Source organism: Engraulis encrasicolus, chromosome 3 (assembly GCF_034702125.1).
Source record: "Engraulis encrasicolus isolate BLACKSEA-1 chromosome 3, IST_EnEncr_1.0, whole genome shotgun sequence".
Classification (NCBI taxonomy): domain Eukaryota; kingdom Metazoa; phylum Chordata; class Actinopteri; order Clupeiformes; family Engraulidae; genus Engraulis; species Engraulis encrasicolus.
Window position 1 is genome coordinate 39850283 of NC_085859.1, and position 25275 is coordinate 39875557.

A 25275-nucleotide genomic window follows, 5' to 3' on the forward strand; every position below is an offset into this window, starting at 1 on the left:
TCTCTCACAGCCTAAGAGGACCAGTCTTGGCTGAAAATGCCCGGCCTGATTCCCGGTCCCAGTCCTGTCCTGCCTCTGCGTGTGTAAAACCTCATGACTAGATGCTAGATGGCTCTCCTATGATTGATTACATTACTTGAAAAAATAAAAAGAGATATTATCCTTGGGGCAAATTGCTTGATTGAATGCACACATTTACAGTCCTCCCACACATCCCTATTACTCCCCTGTATACACACAAACACACACACACACACACATTCACACACACACGCACACATGCACGCGCGCGCGCACACACACACACACACACACACACACACACACACACACACACACACACACACACACACACACACACACACACACACACGCACACACACGCACACACACGCACACACACACACACACACACACTCACAGCTTGGGGTGGTATGTGATGTTATCACAAACTACAGTGCATGGCTTGGTTGACTGAATCCAGTACTGCCTCCCTTCCCCCTTTCCCCTTCCCCATCATCCCACACCTCAACACCCTCTCCACACACACACACACACACACACACACACACACACACACACACACACACACACACACACACACACACACACACACACACACACACACACACACACACACACACACACACACACACACACACACACACACGTTTAGCTGCTAAGGAGAAACACGTGGTGACAAAAGACACACGGCTGCCATCAAGGAGCCGAGCGCACAGTGCCAGTGGGGGGGCTGACAGAGCCAAACGCATCTGTGTGTGTGTGTGTGTGTGTGTGTGTGTGTGTGTGTGTGTGTGTGTGTGTGTGTGTGTGTGTGTGTGTGTGTGTGTGTGTGTGTGTGTGCGCGCGCACGCATGGGTGTGTTTTTGTGTGGGGGGGGGGCCTGTGTGTGTGCCTGTATGTACCTGTGTGTGTGTGTGTGTGTGTGTGTGTGTGTGTGTGTGTGTGTGTGTGTGTGTGTGTGTGTGTGTGTGTGTGTGTGTGTGTGTGTGTGTGTGTGTGTGCATCTGCCTCCCCAGCCCCACACTGTGCTGAGACGTAGCCCCTCAAACTCCAGCAGCAGGGGACAAAACATATCTCACCCACCCACTATTTTTGTTGTGTGTTGGTTGTTTTGTGTATTTTTTTTTATTTTTTTAGAAAGTTGCGGCTTGGTAACCAGCTTTACAGGTGAAGTCATTATTATAAATGGCTTTAACACGGTGTTGGCTGCTTCTACTTCAAAACCAAGTGCCTATTCCATGAAATATGTAAAATATACGGAGCATGACCAATGCATTGCTGCACAGCCAAGACCTTCGTGTAGGACTATATAACTGCATAGTATATTTTTTTCTTTCAAAATCAAAACCTGTTTTTGCCATATTCTCAAGAATCAGTGTAATACGAACTCAATATTTGTCAAAGATGATTCATTTCCCTAATTCAGGAAGTGAGTGCTCATCACAGCATTTCACAGATTTTTTTCAATCAGCACGCCGTGACAAAAGTGAGAAAAATAATCTTAACCAATGTGCGACAGATGTGAGGGCATCACACCAGTCGAGAACAGGAAGTTATGAAAAGGTGTGATTGTGACTCATTCATTCAGGTACAGTTCAAGTCGCTTACAACTCAACCACTTTTATAACATTCTTTGTTTTTTATTGAGATTCCCTTTTGCAAAGCAAGAGACTTAAAGAAGCACTAAAGACTCTCCTCTTTCGTGACTATTTATTTTGCTGCAATGATGGCGGAGGTGGTCCAGACCAGGGTAGACTCAAAGACGTTTGCTGTACATTGAGTGTGCCGGGGTGGGAGTGTGTGTATATGTCAACTGTACTTAACTCTGTGCTAATGTTCTTAAAAACAAACAAAAAACCTTTGCATTTGCACAAAAAGGCATTTGTACCTTTTTTTTTGTATATGTCCTGTACACTCTGTATCTGCATGTGTTGTATGCTATGATTATGTACTCAATTGTAAGGCAGTGTTAATTTCGTCAACCAGGACGATGACGAAAATATTTCGTCAACGCCCCTTTTTCCCGTGACGATGACGAGACGATGACGCACAAAAATTGCTTCCAGAACATAAAAATATGACGAAAATAAAAAATGATTTTCGTTAAGGAGACTAAGACGAGACGAAATTTACAAGCCATGGACGAATGGACATTAAAAATGTAATTGTTAAAAATTAATTTGTAATTGTTATTGTTTCTTGAACTTCATAGAAGAGTAGGCTACGCGCTGTTGCCCTGTTTGTCTCTGCAGGCAGTGCCTGGCGCTGGTGCGGCTCAATCAGTAGTAGCCTAGTTCAGTGAGTCCTGTTCAGTTGAGTTTAGGCCCTAAAATGTTTCCCAGAAAGAGAAAAAGAAAGAGCCGACGTTGAGGCAAGTGTTAATTTTGAAACATGTTCAACAACCCTTTTGTCCATAACGAAGACGTGTGTGTTTGTGCAGTCATGATAATAGTGATACCGTCACTCGCGCCAATCTTCCTCTGATGCTGTCATTTTAAACCTCCTCGAGCTTCCTCTCTTCTCCTTTCCACTTACGCTTACGCCGACATCCGTTGTCTGTTCTATTGTAATGTTTGCTATATTGGCTGTTTAACCGTATGAATAGGCAGTTTGCAAGCACATCATGAAGATCGGATTCATGCATTTATTTAGATCAGACACACCGGGAGACGTTTAAGGGATGCGCGCGCTACAGGGGAAAAGTTGTTTAAGTAGTCTAAACAGAGGCACGGCTACTGTACTTTTGATAAGAATCAATGTGTGGGCGATCAGGGTTTAAAGTGCGGAGAATTGAAACTTGTTCCCGTCGAGGGCAACGCTAAAAGACCCAAGGCAGTCGACATCCCTTCCATGCGATGTGTATTACAATAGCGTCTCCCAGACATCCCAAGTTCTAAAAACTCATTGCTTAAACTTGGAGATGCTTATCGACCCTCGACATCCCGACAAACAAAACAGCATTAGTGTTCAACCATTGTCTGTCAATGTCCTTTCTGTCGTCCAGTCTGCATAGAACAACTGCCTACTTTTTCCCCAGGACTTTTGCAGGGCGTCCTACGAAGTGCGCGTAATCTGTTTGAAGTATTCCAGGAATGACGCACGAGCCATTATCTTTCTCTGTCCCGCATTGCCAATCGAAATAATGCGAACTTGCAAAGTCTAAAATCAGGAATATTTTATCTGACTCGCGGCCATCGGGGAGCCACTATCAACATTTCAGGGAAATTTCTTGGACTTCATTGGGATGTCTGGTCTTCCCACTGCCTGCAATCTGCAGGCTATGAGTCACGCGGTCAGGTGAAGAAGAGCTTGTAGCCTACGTGATCAAATTCAAAAGCAAATAATACGTAGCAGCTTCTAATGCACGAGACAGAGAGAGAGAGAGAGAGAGAGAGAGAGCGCAACCTGCACCTGAAAGTGTGTGTGTCTAATGCTCCTTTGCTCTATGCTGTTGAAATTACTTTTACAGGACTGATTTGGGTTTTGGTGGAAAATAAGCTAGTAACAATGTGAATATTTGCTGCAATAGGCTATCTAGTAATACTTTGTGTAATAATTTGACTAAAATGACGAAAATGTGAAATGTTGACTAAAATGACTAAAATGACTAAAATTTGACTAAGACTAAAATTAATTTTCGTCATTTAGACGAAGACTAAGACTAAATTGTGAAGGCAATGACTAAATTTGACTAAGACTAAAATTGATTTTCGTCATTGTGACTAAGACTAAGACTAAGACTAAATTTTAAAAAGCTGACGAAATTAACACTGTTGTAAGGCGCTTTGGATGAAAGCATCTGCCAAATGTAAGGTAACATGACAGCTATTCGTCCTATCTCCTATCAGATGTACAGTCAATATGTTGTATGTTTTTAAAAAGGAAAGAGATATTTTTGGAATTGCGAGGTCCACTCTTAAGAATTGTGAGTGTGGAGGGGCACAGTGATTCTCTGCACTAATACGCCATACAAAATATGGGTACGTTGGCCCCATGTTCAAATCCAGCCGAGCCTTCCCCAATCCCACAACGTCTTGCTCGACCAAACCACTTCTTGTCTACTCTCATTACGGTGCTGTCTAATAAAGGCACCAAAGGCACAAAATATATACACTCACCGGCCACTTCATTAGGAACACCTTTCTAATGCTGGGTTGGACCCCCTTCTGCCTTCAGAACTGCCTGAACTGCCTTTAACAATACTCGGGTACGCTGTGACCTTCCAAGAAAGATAAATTGGTATTAATTGGCCCAAATTGTGCTAAGAAAATATCCCAATGCCATTATATCCCCAGCCTGAAATGTTGATGTAAGGCAGGGTTGACCCATGTTTTCATGTTGTTGATGCCAAATTCTGACCATTCCACCTGAGTGTTGCTGTAAATATCAAGACTCATCAGACCAGGAAACATTTTTTCAATCTTCTAGTGTCGTTTATGGTGAGCCTGTCCAAATTGTTGCCTCATTTTCCTGTTCTTAGCTGACAGGAATGGCACCAAATGTGGTTTTCTGCTGCTATAGCCCATTTGCCTCAAGATTTGATGTGCTGTGTAATCAGAGATTCTCTTATGCACACCTTGGTTGTAATGAGTGGTTATTTGACTTAAATGTTGCCTTTGTATCAGCTCAAACCATCAGTCTGGCCATTTTTCTTTGACCGCTGCCATCAACAAGGCATTTTTGCCCACAAAATCACTGCTCACTGCATTTTTTTTCTTTTTCGTATCATTCTTTGTAAACCCTAGAGATGGTTGTGTGTGAAAATCCCAGTAGAGCAGTATTTTCTGAAATAGTCAAATCAAGCCCTTTCGGCTTGACAGCCATGCCATGTTCAAAGTCATTTAAATAACTTTTCTTCCCCATTATGATGCTCGGTTTTAACTGCATTAGATCATCTCGACCATGTCTATATGCACAAATGTGATTTGTGCCATGTGATTGGCTGATGTGAAATTTGCCTCAATGTGCTGTTGTAACAGGTATTCCTAATGTAGCGGCCAGTGAGTGTATATATACAGTATACTATACTGTATATATTTTTAAAAAGAGTGTGAGTGTTACCTTTGCGTCGAATGCGTGCTTGAAGATTTCGCAGAGCGTTTTGGCGTAGTCCTGAGACTTGCCCGTCTCAGTGGCGAAGAGGATGGTGGCCTTCACTCTCTTGGCCATGGCCTGGCCCATCAGCTTGGCGGAGAACTTCACCGCCCTGCGGAGAACACAGGGGACACAAAGTAAGACACACGTGCAGCACAGTAAACACATGCAGAGTAAACACATGCACTGCACTCACTGCATACACACTTCAGTTCACTAACGAGCAAAGGATTGGATTCACACACACCCACACATACACATACACATACACATGCACCCACGCACACCCGTGCAATGTTATGCACAGGGACATGGGCACGTGCACATTATACACAGGCGCACACCCACAAACGCACGCACGCACGCAAATACTCTCTCTCTTTCTTTCTCTCTCTCTCTCTCTCTTTCTCTCTCTCTCTGCACAGTACATTCCAACAAGCATGAATTAACAAACACGTACACACACAAACTAATATTAATGATAATACATGCAGGCATTTTGACGTGTCCAGACTGTGGGCTAAAGTTATTCAGACCTTCTGCTCTCTTTGAACCTCTAACGTCTCCCTCTCCCCCTTCTTCTATTTGTCATTTTCTCTTCTTATCCCATCTCATATGTCCAGCTCTCGAACCAGTCTCCTCTCATTTCCCCATTCTCTCTTTCCTTTTTTTCCCCTCTCCTTATTCTCTCTCCTTATTCTCTCTCTCTCTCTCTCTCTCTCTCTCTCTCTCTCCCCCCCCCTCTCCCTCTCTCTCCCCATTGTTTACTCAGCCCTCTCTGAAAACATGTTCCTAGTCATCCTCTAACTCTAACCTCTACCTGCCTCCCCCCAGCTCCCTCCCTCTGTATGCCACTGTGTTTGCTATGTGCTCTGCTGTGCTGCGCTGACTATTTGTGTTGGCTCCATGCTGTAAGCAGGCAGCACACGTCCCTGTTGAAGCATCCTAATCATGATTACCTAGACTCCGCCACATCCTCTGGACAATTAGAATAATAGCTCTTAGGGTGAGGATTAGGAAGAGGAGAAAGAGGAGGAATAGGAGGAGGAGGAGGAGGAGGTAGAGTGTCTTGAGTTTCGTCTGATTACCCCCCTCCAGGCAGCAACGGGGTGCATTAGACTGTTGACTACATCATGCAAAGGTTCTACTTCCCTATCTTGTCTGATATCGGCTTGTCGGAGAGGAAGAGGAAAAGCACCCGACTTATTGCCAAACAATGGTAAACACGGGGGAAGGAGGAAGTGTGTGTGCGCGTGTGCGTGCGTGCGAGTGCGCGAGTGAGTGAGTGAGTGAGTGTGTGAGTAAGAAAGAAAGAGAAAGCAGAGGAAAAGAAAGAGACAAGGACAGAGTACTTAGAGTGTGTGTGTGTGTGTGTGTGTGTGTGTGTGTGTGTGTGTGTGTGTGTGTGTGTGTGTGTGTGTGTGTGTGTGTGTGTGTGTGTGTGTGTGTGTGTGTGTGTGTGTGTGTGTGTGCGTGCGCGCATGCGTGTGTGTGTGTGAGCTACGCCAAGAGAGAAAGAGAGAGAAAGAGGAAAAGAAACAGACAAGGAGAGAGATGAATCTCCTGCACGAATGCCTTTCTCCAAGTGAGCCCAGTCATAAACAAACATCAAATCAGAGTAGGACCTTCACACGGACAGCACAAAAAGAAAGAGGAATAACAGCCATGTGTCCTTGCTGGCTTGGCACTGACTTTGCTAGCTTCTTGAATCCGATGGCTCTCTTCTTGGTGGGCGTTCCATTCACCCCCTTCCATACATGAGTGTTCCAGGGGTCAGACTGGGGTCAAAGACACAGAAATAGAAATGTAACAAAAGGAAAGAAAATGCCATCAATTCAACTAACAGTTTCTTTCTTACAATCCCGTTATTACATTCAGAATTCAATCATACAGTACACATACATTCACGGACGCACGCACGTATGCACGCACACATACATGCACACGCTCACGCACGCGCGCACGCACGCACGCACACAAACACACAATTAATCACAAACAGACATTCACACATGCACACACAAATATTTACACACATGCACACAAGCACACACACAAACACGCACACATGCGCACACAACACACACACATACACACACACACACACACAAGCAAACTAAGCACATTAATGCACGCACACACACACACACACACACACACACACACACACACACACACACACACACACACACACACACACACACACACACACACACACACACACACACACACACACAGAGCTGCCCACCCACACAGTCCCTTGGCGACCTGCGTCCCGCACCTGGTACTCGAAGGAGGGGGTGAGGCGATAATTGATCATCTCCTGGTGGAAGACGGGCGTGATGCTGCCCGACATGGGCGGCACGATCCAGACCCAGTCCCCTGGGCAACCCCCGCGCACGCGGTACTCGTTCTCCATGTGCTTGATGAAGGACTCAGTAGCCGAGTGGTGGTCCACTATCGTCACTTTGGCTGTCTGTCGTGCACAGAGAAACACCATTTTTGCAGTGTTAGTTCAACATGTTAATTCACGTCCAACAGGTGGGGAGAGGTGGGATTCGATCCTGCAACCCCCTGATCTAAAGCCCACTAGGGTGTCCTTAACCATTAGGCCACATCTGCCCAAACACAGTGTGGTACAGGGATGGGGAACCTTTGTCATTCAAGGGGCCACTTCAATTTCCTCCAAGGACTGTAAAAGTCCTCTGAAGGCCAGACTATGAACACAAACGAGGATTTCCCCTGCACTTTAGGCCTAAATTGAAGGCAGCCACCTTTACAACAGACCACGCCATCTGTAGGTCCCCTGCAATTTCTAAGATTCCTTTACAAAACATGTCATATTTCATGTGGAGCTGCATAACATTAAACTTATATTAAAGACGACTTCAAGGTCCGTAAATGGCCCTCAAGACGTAGGTTCCCCACCCCTGTTGTAGTGTGTTGACCTCTGACCTGGAAGCTGTAGAGTACGGCGATGTTGATCTCCACCAGTGCCTGGTCCTTCCACAGGGATGAAGTCTTCCGGGTGTCCAGCCCCATCATCTTAGCCACGTCCTGTTGATTGATTGAGTGATTGATTGATTGATTGATTGCTTGATTGATTGGTTTATTGACAACACATCAGCTTTTAACTTCACAGGAGCACTGCTTTTCCTGTGGTCAAATAAATTATATATTCTGTCACTCAATAGATCATCAGACACTGAAGAATGTCCTAGCCCGTTGACATGGAAATTCCTGAAATTCTTGTTCATTAGGCTCCCATATCATTTTCATATTAATTTTCACAGTGCATAAATTTGAGGCTGAAAATATAACGTGCTACCCACGGACAGAGTGTTTTCCTTAGCACATTTATTTTTGGGGGTGTTAGGAAAGTAATTACAAAACATTGTGCATTTCAACTTTCCACACGTTGTAATAAACTCCCGAAGTGATATGCCATTCAGTAAAACTATTTATAAGGACTGAAGTCGATCTTAACAAACACATTTTGAGTAGCGAAGCAGAGTAGTGAAACATTGTGCTCTCTACACACATGCTTTGGTTGTAAACACTTCACGTGACCAGCGAATTACAGAAAACAGTACGGTACAATCTGCTGAGGCTCTTTATGTCCTATTGTCTCAATTTGTTGGAAGCTTGGAGCGTCAGCCAGGCACGCTAAGGCTCGCTGGGACGTTTAGTTCAGAGTGTGAAGGTGTGCGAGCGAGACGAGGGTGGACTAGCGAGCGCTAAAGTACTCTGCCTTGAAACAGCCGATGACTGCATCTCATCTCCTCATACATCTCATCATCACAGCGCAGAGCAGAGTAAAGCAGAGGAGAGAGAAGAGAGGAGAGAGGAGAGCACAGGAGCAAAGGAGAGCAGAGCGCAGTGAACTCGCCCACACGATGACTATGGTAATGAGCTCTCTAAACAAGAACAGCACGATGTGTCATCTCGGTGGTTCTGCTTAACAGTGAGGACAGCATGCACACATAGAGGATGTGCAAATGTATACAACACTCCCTGTCCTGTGTCTCGAATGCGCATACACACATTTGTGCACACAGACTTGTATACATGCATGCACAATGGGCACATGCATATCCATATGCACAGGCATACTCGTACATAATTATACTACATGAATACACATTCTTGAATGAGCACTCGTTTGCCTTGGAAGAGCCATTTCTTAAAATAGATGTGCATTTAGTGAGCATTCACTTGTGATGTACTCTTTTAAAGAAACATTCAACCATTCCTCCTGACACATAACTCATACATAATCTCTGTCCAGGCGTAAATGTAGTGTAGATATTATTGATATTATAGTATAATTACATAATGGGCCCTGCACCAACCCAGATATGGCCCTTGCCTTGCCATCCGTAAGGCCAGATTCAGACTAGAGCGTCGCGGAATGACAGCGAGACGACTGAGGTCTTTCTGCTTAGTTTCGGACGGTTTGTTCTACTCTGCCTTTCACACCAATGGCATCGGCGTGCGTGGCCAGTCCTGTTCAAAATCCCCCAACAGCCAAAGCTGGTTCTCTTTTTGCCATTCATTTGAATGGGACACTGCAGGCCGCTACCGTCCAAAATCCAATCGGCTCCTGAGCCACTACCGACCACCCCAGGCACTGCATAAAAACCGACCAAATCAATCTGCACAATCTACGGTAACTGTCTTCAGAAATTCTAATCTGCCACACAAACAAGAGTCAAATAAATTTCAGCATTTCTGATGCAAATATGAGACCGCATTCATTAAGTTTTGTCGTCCAGGATGTGTGAGCTGTCATTGAAGTCTGTGCAAGATCTGGGGCCTGTCTATACTAAGAAGCTGGTTCAGTAACTGGAAATGGTAAACCTGCTAATAGATGTACCTGCAAGCATCATTTAGTTACGAAAAGTAGGACTCCAGACTCTTCTATTAGATGATTTATCTCTACCTCAAAGTCAACTTAACCTGGTTTACTACCGAACCAGCTTCTTAGTATACTAGTATAGTATACTAGTATAGTTTAATGCACGCTGTAGGTCCAGTGGCATGCTGCCATAGCACTACAACACCATGACATAACATAGCGCCTTTAGCAATGCATTACGACTTTGTAATTGCATTCTGGTAACAGCAAATTTATAACGTTGTGTCTTAACAAGTTAAGCTACAGTACATAACTCAAATATGGCTCAGCTCCACGCTTAGTGTCACCTGTTGCTAACACAGCTTCTACAAACGTACTATGGCGACAGTGTACTAAGCTTTGTGGTGGCGATAGCCAGACTAACCTCCAGGATGTTGTAGCGGGAGGTATCGCAGAAGTCCCGCACCCCGATCTCGGTGCCCATGTACCAGCCGCTGAAGGGGCAGCCGGTGAACTCCAGACCTCCGATCTCCAGCAGCATGTTGGACACGGCCGGCAGACCATACCACTTCAGGTCCAACTCCTTAAACCACTCAAACCTGAGGAAGTGGGGAGCAGTGTTCATTTCCTCAATCAGGACGATCAATGCGCCTTTTTGACTTTTGTAATTTAGACTAATACTAAGATTAACATGGGAAGGCAATATGACTAAGACTAAATGGGTAGATGACGTGACGTGTACATTTTGCTGTCGCAGGCTCTTAAAATTAAGTAAATTCATGCTTTCAAAATTGTCAATGCTTTAAATGATTAAACTAATGTCATTGTTGTGAAAAAGTAATGTGTAATAAATCCAGAGCTTAAATAAGTATACTTAATTTTGAGTCAAATGTCACATTTGTCCTATGGTGTGACTGAGGCAAGCCTGATTCTCCATATTAAAACATTTTTAAATAAATAATCAAAGCTCAGTCATTTGTCTAAACAACTCTGGCATGTTTTTCAAGGTGTCTATTTTAGCAAGTGGCAATGCTTAATTTTTTTCCTGTTTTTCTGAGACCGTATGGACTTATGAAACTTTGTCGCAGAAAATAATGTCCTGTGGTGTGACATCATTTTTTTGGTTAATTCTGTGGATAATTATCTATTGTTGAAGCTCCAGCGGTACATAAATTGTGACTTTAGACCCTTAAGAAGCCAATGGCAATGGTGGATTTTAGATTTTTCTCTCAGAGTTCTTCAGTCAATCAATTATGTTTTGCTACCACAAGATGTATTAGTTTTGTAGTCCTTTGGTGTGACAGCCATAAAATACATTTTGACAATAGTGTATATTTTTCATATTTTTTTCTTATGTAGATGTATGAAAATGCATCTTACTAAAGGTGAAATTGTATTTCAGTTGGCAACGACATGGCTTTAAATTAACTCAAAAGCTCAAAAGTCCTATGGTGTGATGGTAAAAGTCCTATGGTGTGATGGTAAAAGTCCTATGGTGTGACACTTTGGAGTATCACGCCAAAGGACAAACAGGTCACACCAATGGACTAGATATTTGAGAAATAGCTTTTAAAACAACTGGTAGTACATTTTTTTTTTGTTTGACTAGATAAATATTGTGTATTCAAATTACTTATTCCTTTATTGGCCTTTTACTTTGATGCATTGTTGATGAATATTTGCTGTTGATTTTAGATACTGTCAAATGATATAAAATGTCATTAATGGTGCTTTGAAACCATCAAATATAACAGTAACAGTGAAGGAAAGATCAGTGAGAGAGTATATAGAGGAGTATAGATGAATAAAGTATGTTGTGGAGAGCTCAATATACAGCATAAATGTGCTGTCCAGCTTGAGATACCAAACAGGCACTGGCCACTACACACTACAGGTTCAATGGTGTGACAGTCATAGCATACCTACAAAAGTGTGATGGTCATGCCAAGGTATGAGTATGAGTCTTATGAGCTCTGCAGGTTACATTCAATGACCGCATGGCTGTCCTTAAGAGTTACAAGTTAGGCTGATAATCGACGATTCAAAGACTTATAAGTGTAAAGTGTAGGTCCATATTGACTGCAACATTATATTATGATCAAAAGACAAAATAATCATGTTGATATATTTGTTTCTGGCTCAGTTTTGCATTTCTGTCCTTTAGCGTGACATGAATGTCCTACGGTGTGACATGTTTTAAACGCTCAAATATTTGTTTGAGCTAAACAATATGTTTGATAAACACTGAATATTGCATTAGGGAAGAACAAATTATCGTCCCTGAAAAGTTAGTATAAATTCGGACAATTTTGAACATTTAAAAGAAAGATATCCCTGTTTTTCCTCGAAGGTTTCTAATAATCTCACATCTAATGGGGGAAAAAAATACTTAAATGGTAATTTCTCATTAAATTAAGACTTTAAAAAATTGCAATAAATATGAAGAGTGTAACTGTGACGGAGTGATCCCCACCGTCACGTCTTGAAGCGCTTCTGGTCTAAAAATAGCGCTTGTGGCCAGTGAAATCGCTATTGATGAAATAGGAACAATGAATGCGATACAAACTTTTTCTACTGTTTTTAAAACACACGGACACAAAAGGGTGCTTTGGTGCACATGGACAAACATTGTGGGATGGGGGGTGAAACAAAAGGGTGCCGCGGGAAAGCGGCAGAGTGTGAGTGAAAATATTTGTGTTTGTTATTTTTTTGTGCTTATGCAAACTGAACGGTGCTTGTGACTTTTTCCAACCGTGGCATGAAGCGCGCCATGCTGCACGAGTCAGCAAGCTCACGGAACAGTTGGACAATGTTAAAAACCTGAAAGAAGAGAACAATGACTTACCAGATACTTACCTGCGTGTGATCCTTGCTCGGCCAAGCCGAGTGAATGCGAGCTCACTTCCTTATTCGTGAGGAAGCGCGGAAACCGCGGAGGGATACAAGGAATGTCATGTCCGATTTTGTTTATGATTTATTTTTGCTGTTTAAAGCCTTCGGTTACATTCTTGTTGTTTTGTAATTTTTGTTTTCATAGTTTATTATGTTTAAAATTGTTTTGAGCAATAGATGTGTGTCAGGAGAGATAATTAATGTTTAGTAAGAAACTAGTCCCGTATGGGAGGAGTTATTCTGGTATATTAACTGTGCATTTGCAATGGAGAGGGAGTCTTACTTTGACCTCTGCTGTGAGAGGGTCTCCTGTTACCTCATGTCTGCTCTAGACGGTTTTGGACTTTGATTTAATTATTATTATTATTATTTTTTTGTTTGTTTGTTTTGTTAAGTGTTAGTGTTAGTCTTGTCTGTCCACCTGCCGGCAGCCTATTTAAAAAATAAAAAATCCTTCATCTGCTTGGAACCACCGTCTCCTGGTACCTTCCTCAGCCGCTTGACCTCACTATCTCACATTTGGTGGCAGCGGAAAACTACCAGTGGCTTGAGGTTTACCATGGAGTACATGCAGTAAGATGGCGCCGAAGAAGAAGACAAAGACCGACACCATGGCACAAAGCAAAGCAGCAGAAGAAGAGATGCTTTCCGGTGAGAAGGAAATGCAAGTTGAAGACAACATGAATGAGTTAATGAAGATGTTTGATGGCTTCATGAAGAACCAACAGGCGCATGAACAGCGCTATGAAAAGGACTTGGCCCGACAGGAGCAGAGGTGGAAGCAGTTGCAGCACCAGTTTACTCTGCTGCAAGGAGAGGTGACCCGGGAGAGGCAGGAGAGACCGGCAGCACCATGGGGGTTTTCAGCATCGGCTCCAGTATCTGCAGTCACAAGTCCAGTGGCAAGACCAGCTCCATCGAACCAGGCAGCAGCAGTGACAGCGGCAACATCAACCACAACAGCAGCAGCAGCGGTTCCGGAGGTAGCGACGACATCGACAGCAGTGGCAGTAGCTCCAGAGGCGGCGACAGCTCCAGTGGTGACAGTGACGGCAGCTCCCGTGATGGATCCAGCGACGACATCAGCAACAGCAGCAGGGGTGAGTCCAGAGGCGGCAGCAGCTCCCATGATGGCTCCAGCGATGACGTCGGCAGTAGCAACAGTGGTTCCAGGGGCGGCACCAGTTCCAGTGTTGGCAGTGGCGTTGGCTCCGATGACGGCTCCAGCGGTGACAACAGCGGCTCCAGTGGCAGAGGCGACAACAACAACAACAGCAGCAGCAGCAGCTCCAGTGATGACTTCAGCAGCTCCAGGAAGCATCCCAGCATCCCCCGTTCCAGGGACACAGTGGCAGGGTAATGTGGCAAGTCCTGTGCCAGGAGTATACCCGCAGGTGTTTTCATATGCTGGCTGGAGAGGCCCGAAAATGCAGAAGTACACAGAGGGAGAAGACATCGAGCACTTCTTGACTGGCTTCGAACGCATTGCTGGCGCGAGTGGTTGCCCCAGAGAGCAATGGGCAATGCACTTGGTCCCTTTGTTGACTGGCAAGGCCAAAGCAGCATATATTGCCATGGACTTTGAGCAGACCATGAAATATGACTCAGTGAAGACCGCCATATTGGAAAAATTTGAAATAAACCCAGAGACCTACAGACAGCGGTTTCGTGCACTGGATGTGCAACATGACGAGACCCCAAAAGAGCTGTATGTTCGGCTGAAAGACTTGTATGACAAGTGGGTGTGCCCGAAGACTCGGACCAAGGAGGAGATCGGCGAGCTTCTGGTGCTAGAACAGTTTCTGAAGATGGTCAACGGTGAGGTGCGTTTGTGGATCAAGAAGCATAATCCCAAGGATGCAAAGGAGGCAGTCAGCTTGGCAGATGCTTTCATGGCGGCGCAGAGCAGCGGAAGGCCATACAAGCTGGGCGCAACACGGACCTACCACACACCAATGCCAGGTAAAGCGGATGGGGGGCAGTCTGCAAACCTGGGGAGACGTGACCAGGGCCCTCCAAGACCAGGGCCACCCAGAGACTTTAAAGAGCAACCAGTGTGCTATCATTGTGGCCAGGTGGGCCACATCAAGCCAAAATGCCCCAACAGGAAGCCCAAGGATGCTCACGTGTGCTGCACTCCCAATGGCGCTGGTGAGCTGGACAATCAGCAAGAGTCCTTGGCGGAGGTGATCATCAGTGGAAGAAAGCTCAAGGCCCTGATCGACACGGGAAGCAGCCAAACACTGGTGGGTGCCAAATGGGTGCCGAAGGACACAGTGCGGACTGAGCTCCCAGTGCAGATACGCTGTGTCCATGGAGATGTGGTGTCATACCCAACAGCTGACATCTACATGCAGATCGCTGGTCAAGAATATCTGGTGTCTGTGTGTGTAGCTGAGCACTTACCTCATCCAGTGGTGCTGGGCAGAGACATTCCGGGACTGGTGCATCTGATGGATCCTGTGGAGTGCAACATGGTGGTGACAAGAGCCAAGGCGAAGGAGGCGGGGCCAGATGTGTCGTGGGACGTACTTCCGTATGCAGATGCTCCACGCAAGACCAGGCAGCAACGGAGGCAGGACCGTTTCAGAGGGACGAGCCTTCCAGAGACACTCCCACTTCCAGACTCGGGTGAGCTTGATCCTTTTCACCTACCACCTGACATTAGAGAGCTGCAGGCATCAGATGTCACTTTGAAATCCTGTTTTAAAGACTTACAGCCAGATGCAGAGGGCAATGCTGAGGGTGCAAAGTTCAGGCTGAAAGATGGCATCCTTTATCGTCATGGCGACGGAGGAGAGCAGCTAGTAATGCCAAAGCCTCTCCGCACAATGGTGTTAGAACTGGGACACTCAGTACCGTATGCTGGACACTTGGGGCAGAACAAGAGCTGGGACAGAGTGTCCAGAAGGTTCTACTGGCCAAACATCTACATGGACCTGATGCATTTCTGCAAGTCTTGTCCAGAATGCCAGCTGAGGGCGAAAGGGGGGAAACTGAAAGTGCCACTAATCCCAATGCCTATCATTGATGTTCCTTTTAGTAGGATAGGAATGGATATCGTGGGCCCCCTGGAGCAGAGCAAGCGTGGCAACCGCTACATCCTGGTGGTGGTGGACTATGCGACGAGATACCCAGAGGCGTTTCCCTTGAGGCAAGTCAAGGCCAGGCAAGTGGCCAATGCTCTGCTACAGCTGGTGACCAGAGTCGGAATCCCGCAAGAGGTATTGACGGACCAGGGCACCAACTTCACATCCAAGCTGCTCAAGCAGGTCTACCAGTACCTTGGGATCAAAGGAATCAAGACAACACCGTACCATCCTCAAACTGACGGGTTAGTGGAAAGATTCAATCAAACACTAAAGAGCATGTTACGCAAGTTTGTTGCCGATTCTGGCGCAGACTGGGACGAATGGCTACCATACCTGCTGTTTGCGTATCGTGAAGTCCCACAAGCCTCGACGGGATTCTCACCGTTCGAGTTGCTGTATGGCAGAGAAGTGAGAGGCCCATTGGATGTCATGAAGGAGGCGTTGGAAGGCCAGCAACCACAGCAAGGTATGAACATTCTTTCATACGTCATCAAAATGCGTGATAAGATGGAGTCTCTTACCGAGCAGGTGCAGGAGAACATGAAGGTGGCCCAGGCAACGCAGAAGAGTTGGTACGACCGATCTGCGAGAGACCGTTCCTTCAGGCCGGGACAGCAAGTCCTGCTGTTGTTGCCCACGACGGAGAGCAGCCTCCTGGCAAAATGGCAAGGGCCGTTCACCGTGTACAGGAAGGTAGGCAAAGTCACCTATGAAATTCTCATGCCAGGCCGGAAGAGGGACAAGCAGACCTTCCACGTCAACATGCTGAAGGAGTGGCAAGTCCGGGACGCAGCAGTGGCCAGACGGGTGGAGGAAGAGGAGGATGCTGAAGAGCAGTTCTTTCCGGTGGAGCAGAGTGCAGAGGTGAGCCCAGATCTATCTCATCTTTCACCAGAGTGCCAACAGGAGCTGGAGGCCTGCGTTCCAGAGGGCGTGTTCTCAGAAGCTCCAGGTCGGACGCAGCTGGTGCAGCACCGAATCCAACTCAAGGCACCAGGACCAGTGAGACTTCCAGGCTACCGCATCCCTGCTCAACTCCTACCCAAGATCAGGCAAGAAATTGAGACAATGCTGGAGATGGGCATCATTGAGCCCTCTCATAGTGAATGGTCGTGTCCTGTAGTACTTGTCCCTAAAAAAGATGGAAGTCTTAGATTTTGCATGGACTTTAGACAACTTAATGCAATCTCTGCTTTTGATCCTTATCCCATGCCCAGGATCGATGAGCTGATAGACCGGCTGGGCGGAGCCAAATTCTTGACTACACTCGATCTCAGCAAGGGATATTGGCAGGTGCCTCTTGAAGAGGGCACCAAAGAACTAACCGCTTTCAGAACCCCCTTTGGTTTCTTTCAGTTCACCATGATGCCATTCGGCCTGCAGGGGGCACCAGCCACTTTTCAGCGGTTAATGGACCAGGTGCTGGACGGGGCCCGGGGGTACGCATCAGCTTACCTGGACGATGTGGTCATCTACTCTACCTCCTGGGAAGACCACCTGACCCATGTCCGAGATGTGCTCCAGAGAATCCAGGCAGCCGGACTGACCGTGAACCCAGGAAAGTGTGCCATTGCTCAGACAGAGGTGCAGTACCTGGGCTATGTGATTGGCGGGGGGAAGATCAAGCCGCAAGTTGGCAAAGTCAGTGCCATCATGGACACACCCAGACCCACAACAAAGAAGCAGGTGCGTTCTTTCCTTGGGGTAGTGGGGTGGTATAGAAGATTCGTACCTAACTTTGCTAACCGGGCTGCCCCATTGATTGAACTGACCCGCAAATCCAACCCCAACAGAGTACAATGGTCTGATGAATGTGACAATGCTTTTAACGATCTGAGAAGTTGTCTGTGTAGTGACCCTATTTTGCAGAACCCTGACTTCAGCCAGCCGTTCACCGTGCAGACGGACGCTTCCGGAGTGGGCCTTGGCGCGGTGCTGCTGCAGGGCGAGCCAGGTGACCAGAAACCAGTGGTGTACCTCAGCAGGAAACTCTTCCCCCGTGAGCTCCGCTACTCGACGGTGGAGAAGGAGTGCCTGGCGATAAAGTGGGCTCTCGAGTCGCTGAGATACTACCTGGTCGGGTCAGACTTCATCCTGGAGACGGACCACCGAGCCTTGAAGTGGTTGCACCAGATGAAAGACACCAACTCCAGAGTTACCCGGTGGTACCTCTCGCTTCAGCCCTTCAAGTTCGAGGTTCGCTACAGGGCGGGTCCAGAGAACATCACAGCTGACTACCTTTCTCGGGTTTTCGAGGACGAAAATCCTTGAGGAGGGGGTAATGTGACGGAGTGATCCCCACCGTCACGTCTTGAAGCGCTTCTGGTCTAAAAATAGCGCTTGTGGCCAGTGAAATCGCTATTGATGAAATAGGAACAATGAATGCGATACAAACTTTTTCTACTGTTTTTAAAACACACGGACACAAAAGGGTGCTTTGGTGCACATGGACAAACATTGTGGGATGGGGGGTGAAACAAAAGGGTGCCGCGGGAAAGCGGCAGAGTGTGAGTGAAAATATTTGTGTTTGTTATTTTTTTGTGCTTATGCAAACTGAACGGTGCTTGTGACTTTTTCCAACCGTGGCATGAAGCGCGCCATGCTGCACGAGTCAGCAAGCTCACGGAACAGTTGGACAATGTTAAAAACCTGAAAGAAGAGAACAATGACTTACCAGATACTTACCTGCGTGTGATCCTTGCTCGGCCAAGCCGAGTGAATGCGAGCTCACTTCCTTATTCGTGAGGAAGCGCGGAAACCGCGGAGGGATACAAGGAATGTCATGTCCGATTTTGTTTATGATTTATTTTTGCTGTTTAAAGCCTTTGGTTACATTCTTGTTGTTTTGTAATTTTTGTTTTCATAGTTCATTATGTTTAAAATTGTTTTGAGCAATAGATGTGTGTCAGGAGAGATAATTAATGTTTAGTAAGAAACTAGTCCCGTATGGGAGGAGTTATTCTGGTATATTAACTGTGCATTTGCAATGGAGAGGGAGTCTTACTTTGACCTCTGCTGTGAGAGGGTCTCCTGTTACCTCATGTCTGCTCTAGACGGTTTTGGACTTTGATTTAATTATTATTATTATTTTTTTTTTGTTTGTTTGTTTTGTTAAGTGTTAGTGTTAGTCTTGTCTGTCCACCTGCCGGCAGCCTATTTAAAAAAATAAAAAAAAATCCTTCATCTGCTTGGAACCACCGTCTCCTGGTACATTCCTCAGCCGCTTGACCTCACTATCTCACAGTAACAATGTTCATAAAACTCCATCAAGCCATTTCTACATTACTTAATATATTTATTTCTTAACGTCACACCAAAGGACATATTTTCAGCAAATTGCTTTATCAACGTAAATAAATAATCAATGAATAGACCAACATTGTGACCACTTGGATTTTTTGAAAGATTAATTGCTGCACTACGTAGACATATACTTTTTTCCCTCATAAACAATGTTTTGTGAAAAAAATGTTTTTTGCTGCCTATCCGTCATCTACCCAAATATGACCGAGACTAAAATTGATTTTCGTCATTGTGACTAAGACTAAGACTAAATTAGAAAAAGCTGATGAAATTACAGTAACGCTGGTGGGGAGGGGGAAAGGGGGAAGGAGAGGTTTAAAAAGTCCTTTATAATTGGACCAATGTCAAATGAATACAGAGCTTTCAGTACATCAATGCTTACCAGGGGGGAAAAGAAACAAGCTCCCACATCACAGCCTCAATCCCAACTTCTTATCCTTATCAACATTACACAACATTCCTCTCGGTCCCCAAATACCCAGACAAGATTTTACATCATTCACCAGTTTGTAATAGGCAGGAATGGAATACGCAGAATTCTTCTGTGTATCTTTGTGTAGTTCTTGTGTAGTCAACAACAAAAGGTTTGTTGCACTTACATTTCTTACTTGCATACTTTTACAAAGTACATCCTGCTGTTTAATCATTGTCTTGTCTTGTCCCTGCACTTACTCAGGCAAAAAAGTTAGAGAAAACAATCTCTCCACGCAGCTTGCATCATACACCAAGCCCATCAAACCTATCAGTGTTTTCCAGGTGTTTAATGTGGTCCACAGTATGTGAAGATGAAGAGAGCAGCAGGGGAAAAAAAGAGCTGAGGAGAGGGAGAGAGGAGGAGAGAGAGGGGGTGAGGTAGGGAGAGAAAGGAGGAGAAGGAGAGAGGGGGAGAGGGAGGGAGAGAAAGGGGGAGAAGGGAGGGAGAGGTGTTTGTATAATGCGACTGAATGAGGAAACATGCCGTCAGAGGTATGTATATCTGCACGGAAAAAACAACCCCTTCGGCGGGTGTGTTGCACTATAAATCTTCATCTCCTCTGTCTCGCTGCCAAAGCTCCAGCTAAAAACCCACCACCCACCGCCGAGTAACGCAAGCGCTGCCTAATTTGCACTACATAAAGCCAAAACAGCCGCTGCCGCCGCCGTGGCAAAGCCAGCCAAAACTATCATTATCGCCGCCGCAACACCTGCGGAGTAGTCCGCCCAGGTGCCGCACTCGAGAGCCCCCTCTTCATGTCGTCTAATGCCCGCTACGCTAGATGATCGGCTACCTGCGCTGCGTGGCAGCATGTCGGGCGCAGGTGGGGCGGGTGTGGGTGGTCTCGGTGGCGGGCTTGATGCTGAAGCGCTCGCCTGCTACTAGCAGCAACGCATCACCAGGGGCCCCTTTATTGCGCCGCTAAGAAGACACGGCTGGTGCCATGTGACGCTCGGTAGCGGAGAGATTGTGCCAAGCTGGCTGGCGTGCGGCCACACTCGAGCCCACTGATGTAGGATGGAGGGACGGAAGGCAGCCAGGATTGAGGCTCGGGCTTGGCCACGGGCCCTCTCTGAGCTGCATTCGGGGAGGATATCTCACACACACACGCACACAAACACACACACACATGCACGTGCACGCACACACGCACGTACACGCACGCGCACACATACTGTACGCACGCACACACACACACACACACACACACACACACACACACACACACACACTTTCCCCACAATGTGACTCATATGAGTCTCTCTTCTTTCTCTCCATCTGATTCGCTCTCTTTGTTTTGCTCACTCACTCTCTCTTTTCTCTGATTCAGTTCCCTCTTCCTTTCAGCTTGTTTTTCCTCTCATCATTACTTGCTTGATCCTAGTTTTTCCTTTGACCTTTTTTTATATGTCCTTTCCTTAACGCCCCCGCTCTCAGATATGTGTCTTTTTCCCCCTCAAATTTTCGCTTTGCTTCTCTTTTCGTCTCCTCTTCTTTTATCTTCCATTGATCTCCACATCCCATCTGTCCATTAAATGTAGCCATTCCTTTATTCGTACTTGAAACACGATGTAGGGCAGTAAGAATAGCCGGTGTGAAAATGGCTGGTGTGCATCTGTACGTTTGTTTGTGGAGTGAATGCATGTAGTACAGTATGTGGGCTTTTGCGTGTATGCACGTCGTCTGTGTAAGAGAAAGAGCTAGAAAGGGAGTTGTGTGTGTGTGTGTGTGTGTGTGCGTGCGTGCGTGCGTGCGTGCGTCTGTGTGTGTTCGTCTGTGTGTGTGCGTCTGTGCATGCTTCTATGGAAACAAAAGTGTTTCTATGTGTATCTGTGTGCATGTGTGCATATGTGTGCACTGCTGTCGGTATGTTTTGGTGTGTGGCTGTTGTTTATGTGAACACGTCACCTCTGACGGTTAAAGGGGCACAATGTAGGAGGACATAATTTGTGTGGTGCCCGTGGCATGGGAGATGGCCTTTAATTCAGAGGGGTGCAGGTTCGAATCCCAAACTTCCATTCTCTCTGTCACTCCATGGATGAAATGCCCTTGAGCAAGGCACCAAACCTAACGCCACCCCACGCTGTTCCAGGGACTGTAACCAATACCCTGTGCGTAGGATAGCTGTAAGCTGCTTTGGATACAAGCATCAGCCAAGTGTACTGTAATGGAATGGAATGGAATGCTCACTTTGGATGGATGATGGCCACCTCCAGGATGAGGTCGTCTGGAAGCTCGAACAGCTCAGGGTCGTTCCCATTGGCCTGGAGCAGGAGGGGCAGCACATCGAAACGACCCCGCGGAGCCTTCCAACCCTGCTGCATGCAGATCTGAGGAGAGGAGAGGGGAGGAAAGAGGAGGCAGGGAGAGGAGAGGAGAGAGGAGGAGAGAGGAGGAGAGAGGAGAGGGGAGGGGAGAGGAGAGGAAAAGGAGAGGAGAGAAGAGGTGCGTAGAGGGGGAGGATGAGAGGAGAGAAGAGGCGGGGAGTGGGGAGGTAGAGGAGGAGAGGAGAGAGGAGAGGAGAGGAGAGGAGAGGAGAATAGAGGAGAAGGGGAGAGACAAGAAGAGTTGAAAGAGGAGCAAAGTAGAGGAAAGGAGAGGAGATGGCGAAGAGGATAGGGGGAGGAGGAGAGAAGAGAGGAGGAGTGGAGAGCAGAGTAGAGGAGAGGAGACATGGCAAGAAGAGTTGAAAGAGGAGGAGAGAAGGGGGAGTACAGGAGTGGAGAGGAGAGGAGACACAACAAGAACAGTTGGAAGAGAGGGAGAGGAGAGTTACACTTTAATTTGCAAATAGACATATACCCCTCTTTTTTCTTTTAAAGGTGTTTGAGAAGGAGATCTGAGGTATAAAAAAAGGGATGTTCAGAACAATGGTGTTCATCTCAGAAAGCGAACTTCCTGTCACATTTGTTCCTGCCAATCATTCGTCAAGCTGATTGCAGGAACACGTACTGTATATGAAGCTGTCTGAGAAATCACCTCTGATGAGAGCTCAGGCAGAGGGAATGCATGGATGGACTTATACTTTCTTTCACTTGCTCTGGCCCTGACAATATATGGTGAATTCAGGTAAATTGGGCCACTTGTTTTTGCATATAAGCGAATGGCCCAAAGTGGCCCAATTTACATGTATTCACCATACTGTATAGCACCATTCAAGAAGACAAAGAAATGGGTAAGTCTTAATGCTGATGGTAGAAGCAGAAAAAATGGTAATGACAATCTTAAGGATGAGTCTCAGCATTTTAGTGAGGGCGGACAAATCTCCTTTAATTACATTTTAGGTGTATCGCTAACAGCACAGTTAATACATATTTTTATCTAGTTTAGGGAACTCATACCTGCTACAAAATCATAACCTTTGGTCCAGCCCGTTACCGATCCTGACTGTTTGAAAATGGATTCAAAATTAAAAAGAAAATGTGGGGCAGTCCGGTTAAAACATCTCTACCGATTCTTTCCCCTTTAATTGTGCAGTGTCAATGATTAGTGCGGAAATCATCTAACCAAACAAAAGAAGGCTACAATGTTAAGCCGTATAAGTGGGTGCATGAAATGGGGTGACTCAAGAGGCCATTTAGTAGAAGTTGCATAACACTGAAAATAATTGAAGTAATGAATGGCTTGATAATTATAATTTGCATGCGGTTTAATTGCATATTCCCGAGTAGCCGGAATTTAAAAAACTACCCATGTGGACCACTGGATTCATTTAAAGACGATGTGGATCATTACAATGCTATACAGAGGGATGTAAATTCTCAAAACATGCACATGCAAGTCTAATTGAGACACTATGTTGTAGCCTAATAAACAAAGGGCAAAGGTCAACATCTGCCACCTTTCATTGGTCAATGTGCATTGTAGTGTAAAATTAGGAGTGGCCAAAGGGCAATGCATTTGAATCCTTTTTTTTGACCCTTAAGCATGAGACTCTTGCCCATTACATTTGGAATCATCAAATGAACTATGCAGAAATCAGCAACACCCCCACCCACACACACACACACACAATCACACAAATACTGCACACACACACACAAAAAGACACCACTTCCCACCACACACGCACGCACGCACACACGCACGCACACGCAAACACACACACACACACACACACACACACACACACACACACAGACACACACGCACACAGACACACACACACACACACACACACAGGCACCCCCCCCCCACACACACACACACACACAGCCTGACCTCTGTCAGTTCCACTGAGGCCGGGTCTCCCAGAAAAGAGCCGTCGGGCTGCTTGTAGCCGGCGTAGCGAATCAGCTGGCTGTTCCACACGCGGTAGTCGTGCTTCCCATCCATCCTCTGGGGAAATATCGTGATGGCCGACCTAGACATGACAAAGGTCATAGACAGGTCATGGAAGACAGGTTGACCTTCGACCTTCACTCTCATTGGTTGTGTAATCAATTCCTTGATTACATTTTAGGTTTTTTTTTGCTACATTAAGCTAATCTTCTCTGTGGGAGTGTTCGTTATGAGAATAAAAAACAATGATTTCCATTCATAACACACCACTTCTTCAAGTATCTGTATTCCAGAACGGCTGAATAGCTGGGGGAGAAAAGGAGGCTTTGGTCATAGTTGGCCTGGTATTCATCTTTATGCAACAATGACAGCCAATATAGAACAGAAATAGCTGAAGTTCCCAATAATGACAATTACAGTAAAAGCAATAACTTATTTGGTGCCAGACTAAATTAAACCACAAACAATATCAACATGACATCCTTAGAGTACATGGTTCTGTTGTTTACCGTCCGGACACAAAACTGAGGAAAATTGTGTAATGCAGTTCATGCTAATGAATTAAATTTGAACTAACAAGGCTGAGAACACTTAAGAAACATACAGTTTTTTATGGCTCTCAATTTTAGCAAGAAGTTGGCTGCGCTAGGCTATTAGGCTATCAGTACCAGGTGCTTCTCATCAGCTGCGCTAATGCTGTACAACCTGTGCTGCTAGATGATAGATGATGGGGCTTTTATTCGCGAGTAACACCCCCCCAAGCTGCCAGCAAGCCAGCCAGACCCGTCACTATTGCCGCCGTTTCCAATTTCCAGCCTTCAGGAGTTTTTGCTAGAAATAGGCGAGGAAACACATATTCAGCTTTTCTCCACGTTTTCATTCAGCTTCCCTTCTCCCGCACTCTGCAGCCTTGTGAGGCGAGGATGACAGAGGCTGAGGCGGCGCCTCATTCTCACTATCTAAATGACTCAGACAAGCCCTGTGATCACAGACATCACTGCTGCTAATGAAGAATAGCTCAGAGAATTGCGCTGACCTGATGATACAGCCAGAGAGAGAGAGAGAGAGAGAGAAAGAGAGAGAGAGAGAGAGAGAGAGAGAGAGAGAGAGAGAGAGAGAGAGAGAGAGAGAGAGAGAGAGAGAGAGAGAGAGAGAGAGAGAGAGAGAGAGAGAGAATTTGTGGAGGGAGGCAAGCTCACTAGAACTGGGTTCAATCTTGAGTAGACAGACAGGGATTACAGTGGAATACATGGTAA

General features: G+C 46.0%; 1 protein-coding gene across 1 annotated transcript in view; it reads right to left on the bottom strand.

Moving 5' to 3' along the window:
• Positions 1–25275, bottom strand: part of nos1 (nitric oxide synthase 1 (neuronal)) — an 81677-nt gene that overhangs the window by 25693 nt on the left and 30709 nt on the right. The window contains exons 7-13 of the mRNA XM_063193933.1: positions 23960–24101; positions 21929–22068; positions 10401–10575; positions 8074–8175; positions 7400–7594; positions 6811–6896; positions 5086–5230 (exon numbers count right to left, since the gene is read on the bottom strand). Of these exons, the coding sequence (XP_063050003.1) occupies positions 5086–5230; positions 6811–6896; positions 7400–7594; positions 8074–8175; positions 10401–10575; positions 21929–22068; positions 23960–24101 (985 nt within the window). The remainder of the gene's footprint in view (positions 1–5085; positions 5231–6810; positions 6897–7399; positions 7595–8073; positions 8176–10400; positions 10576–21928; positions 22069–23959; positions 24102–25275) is intronic.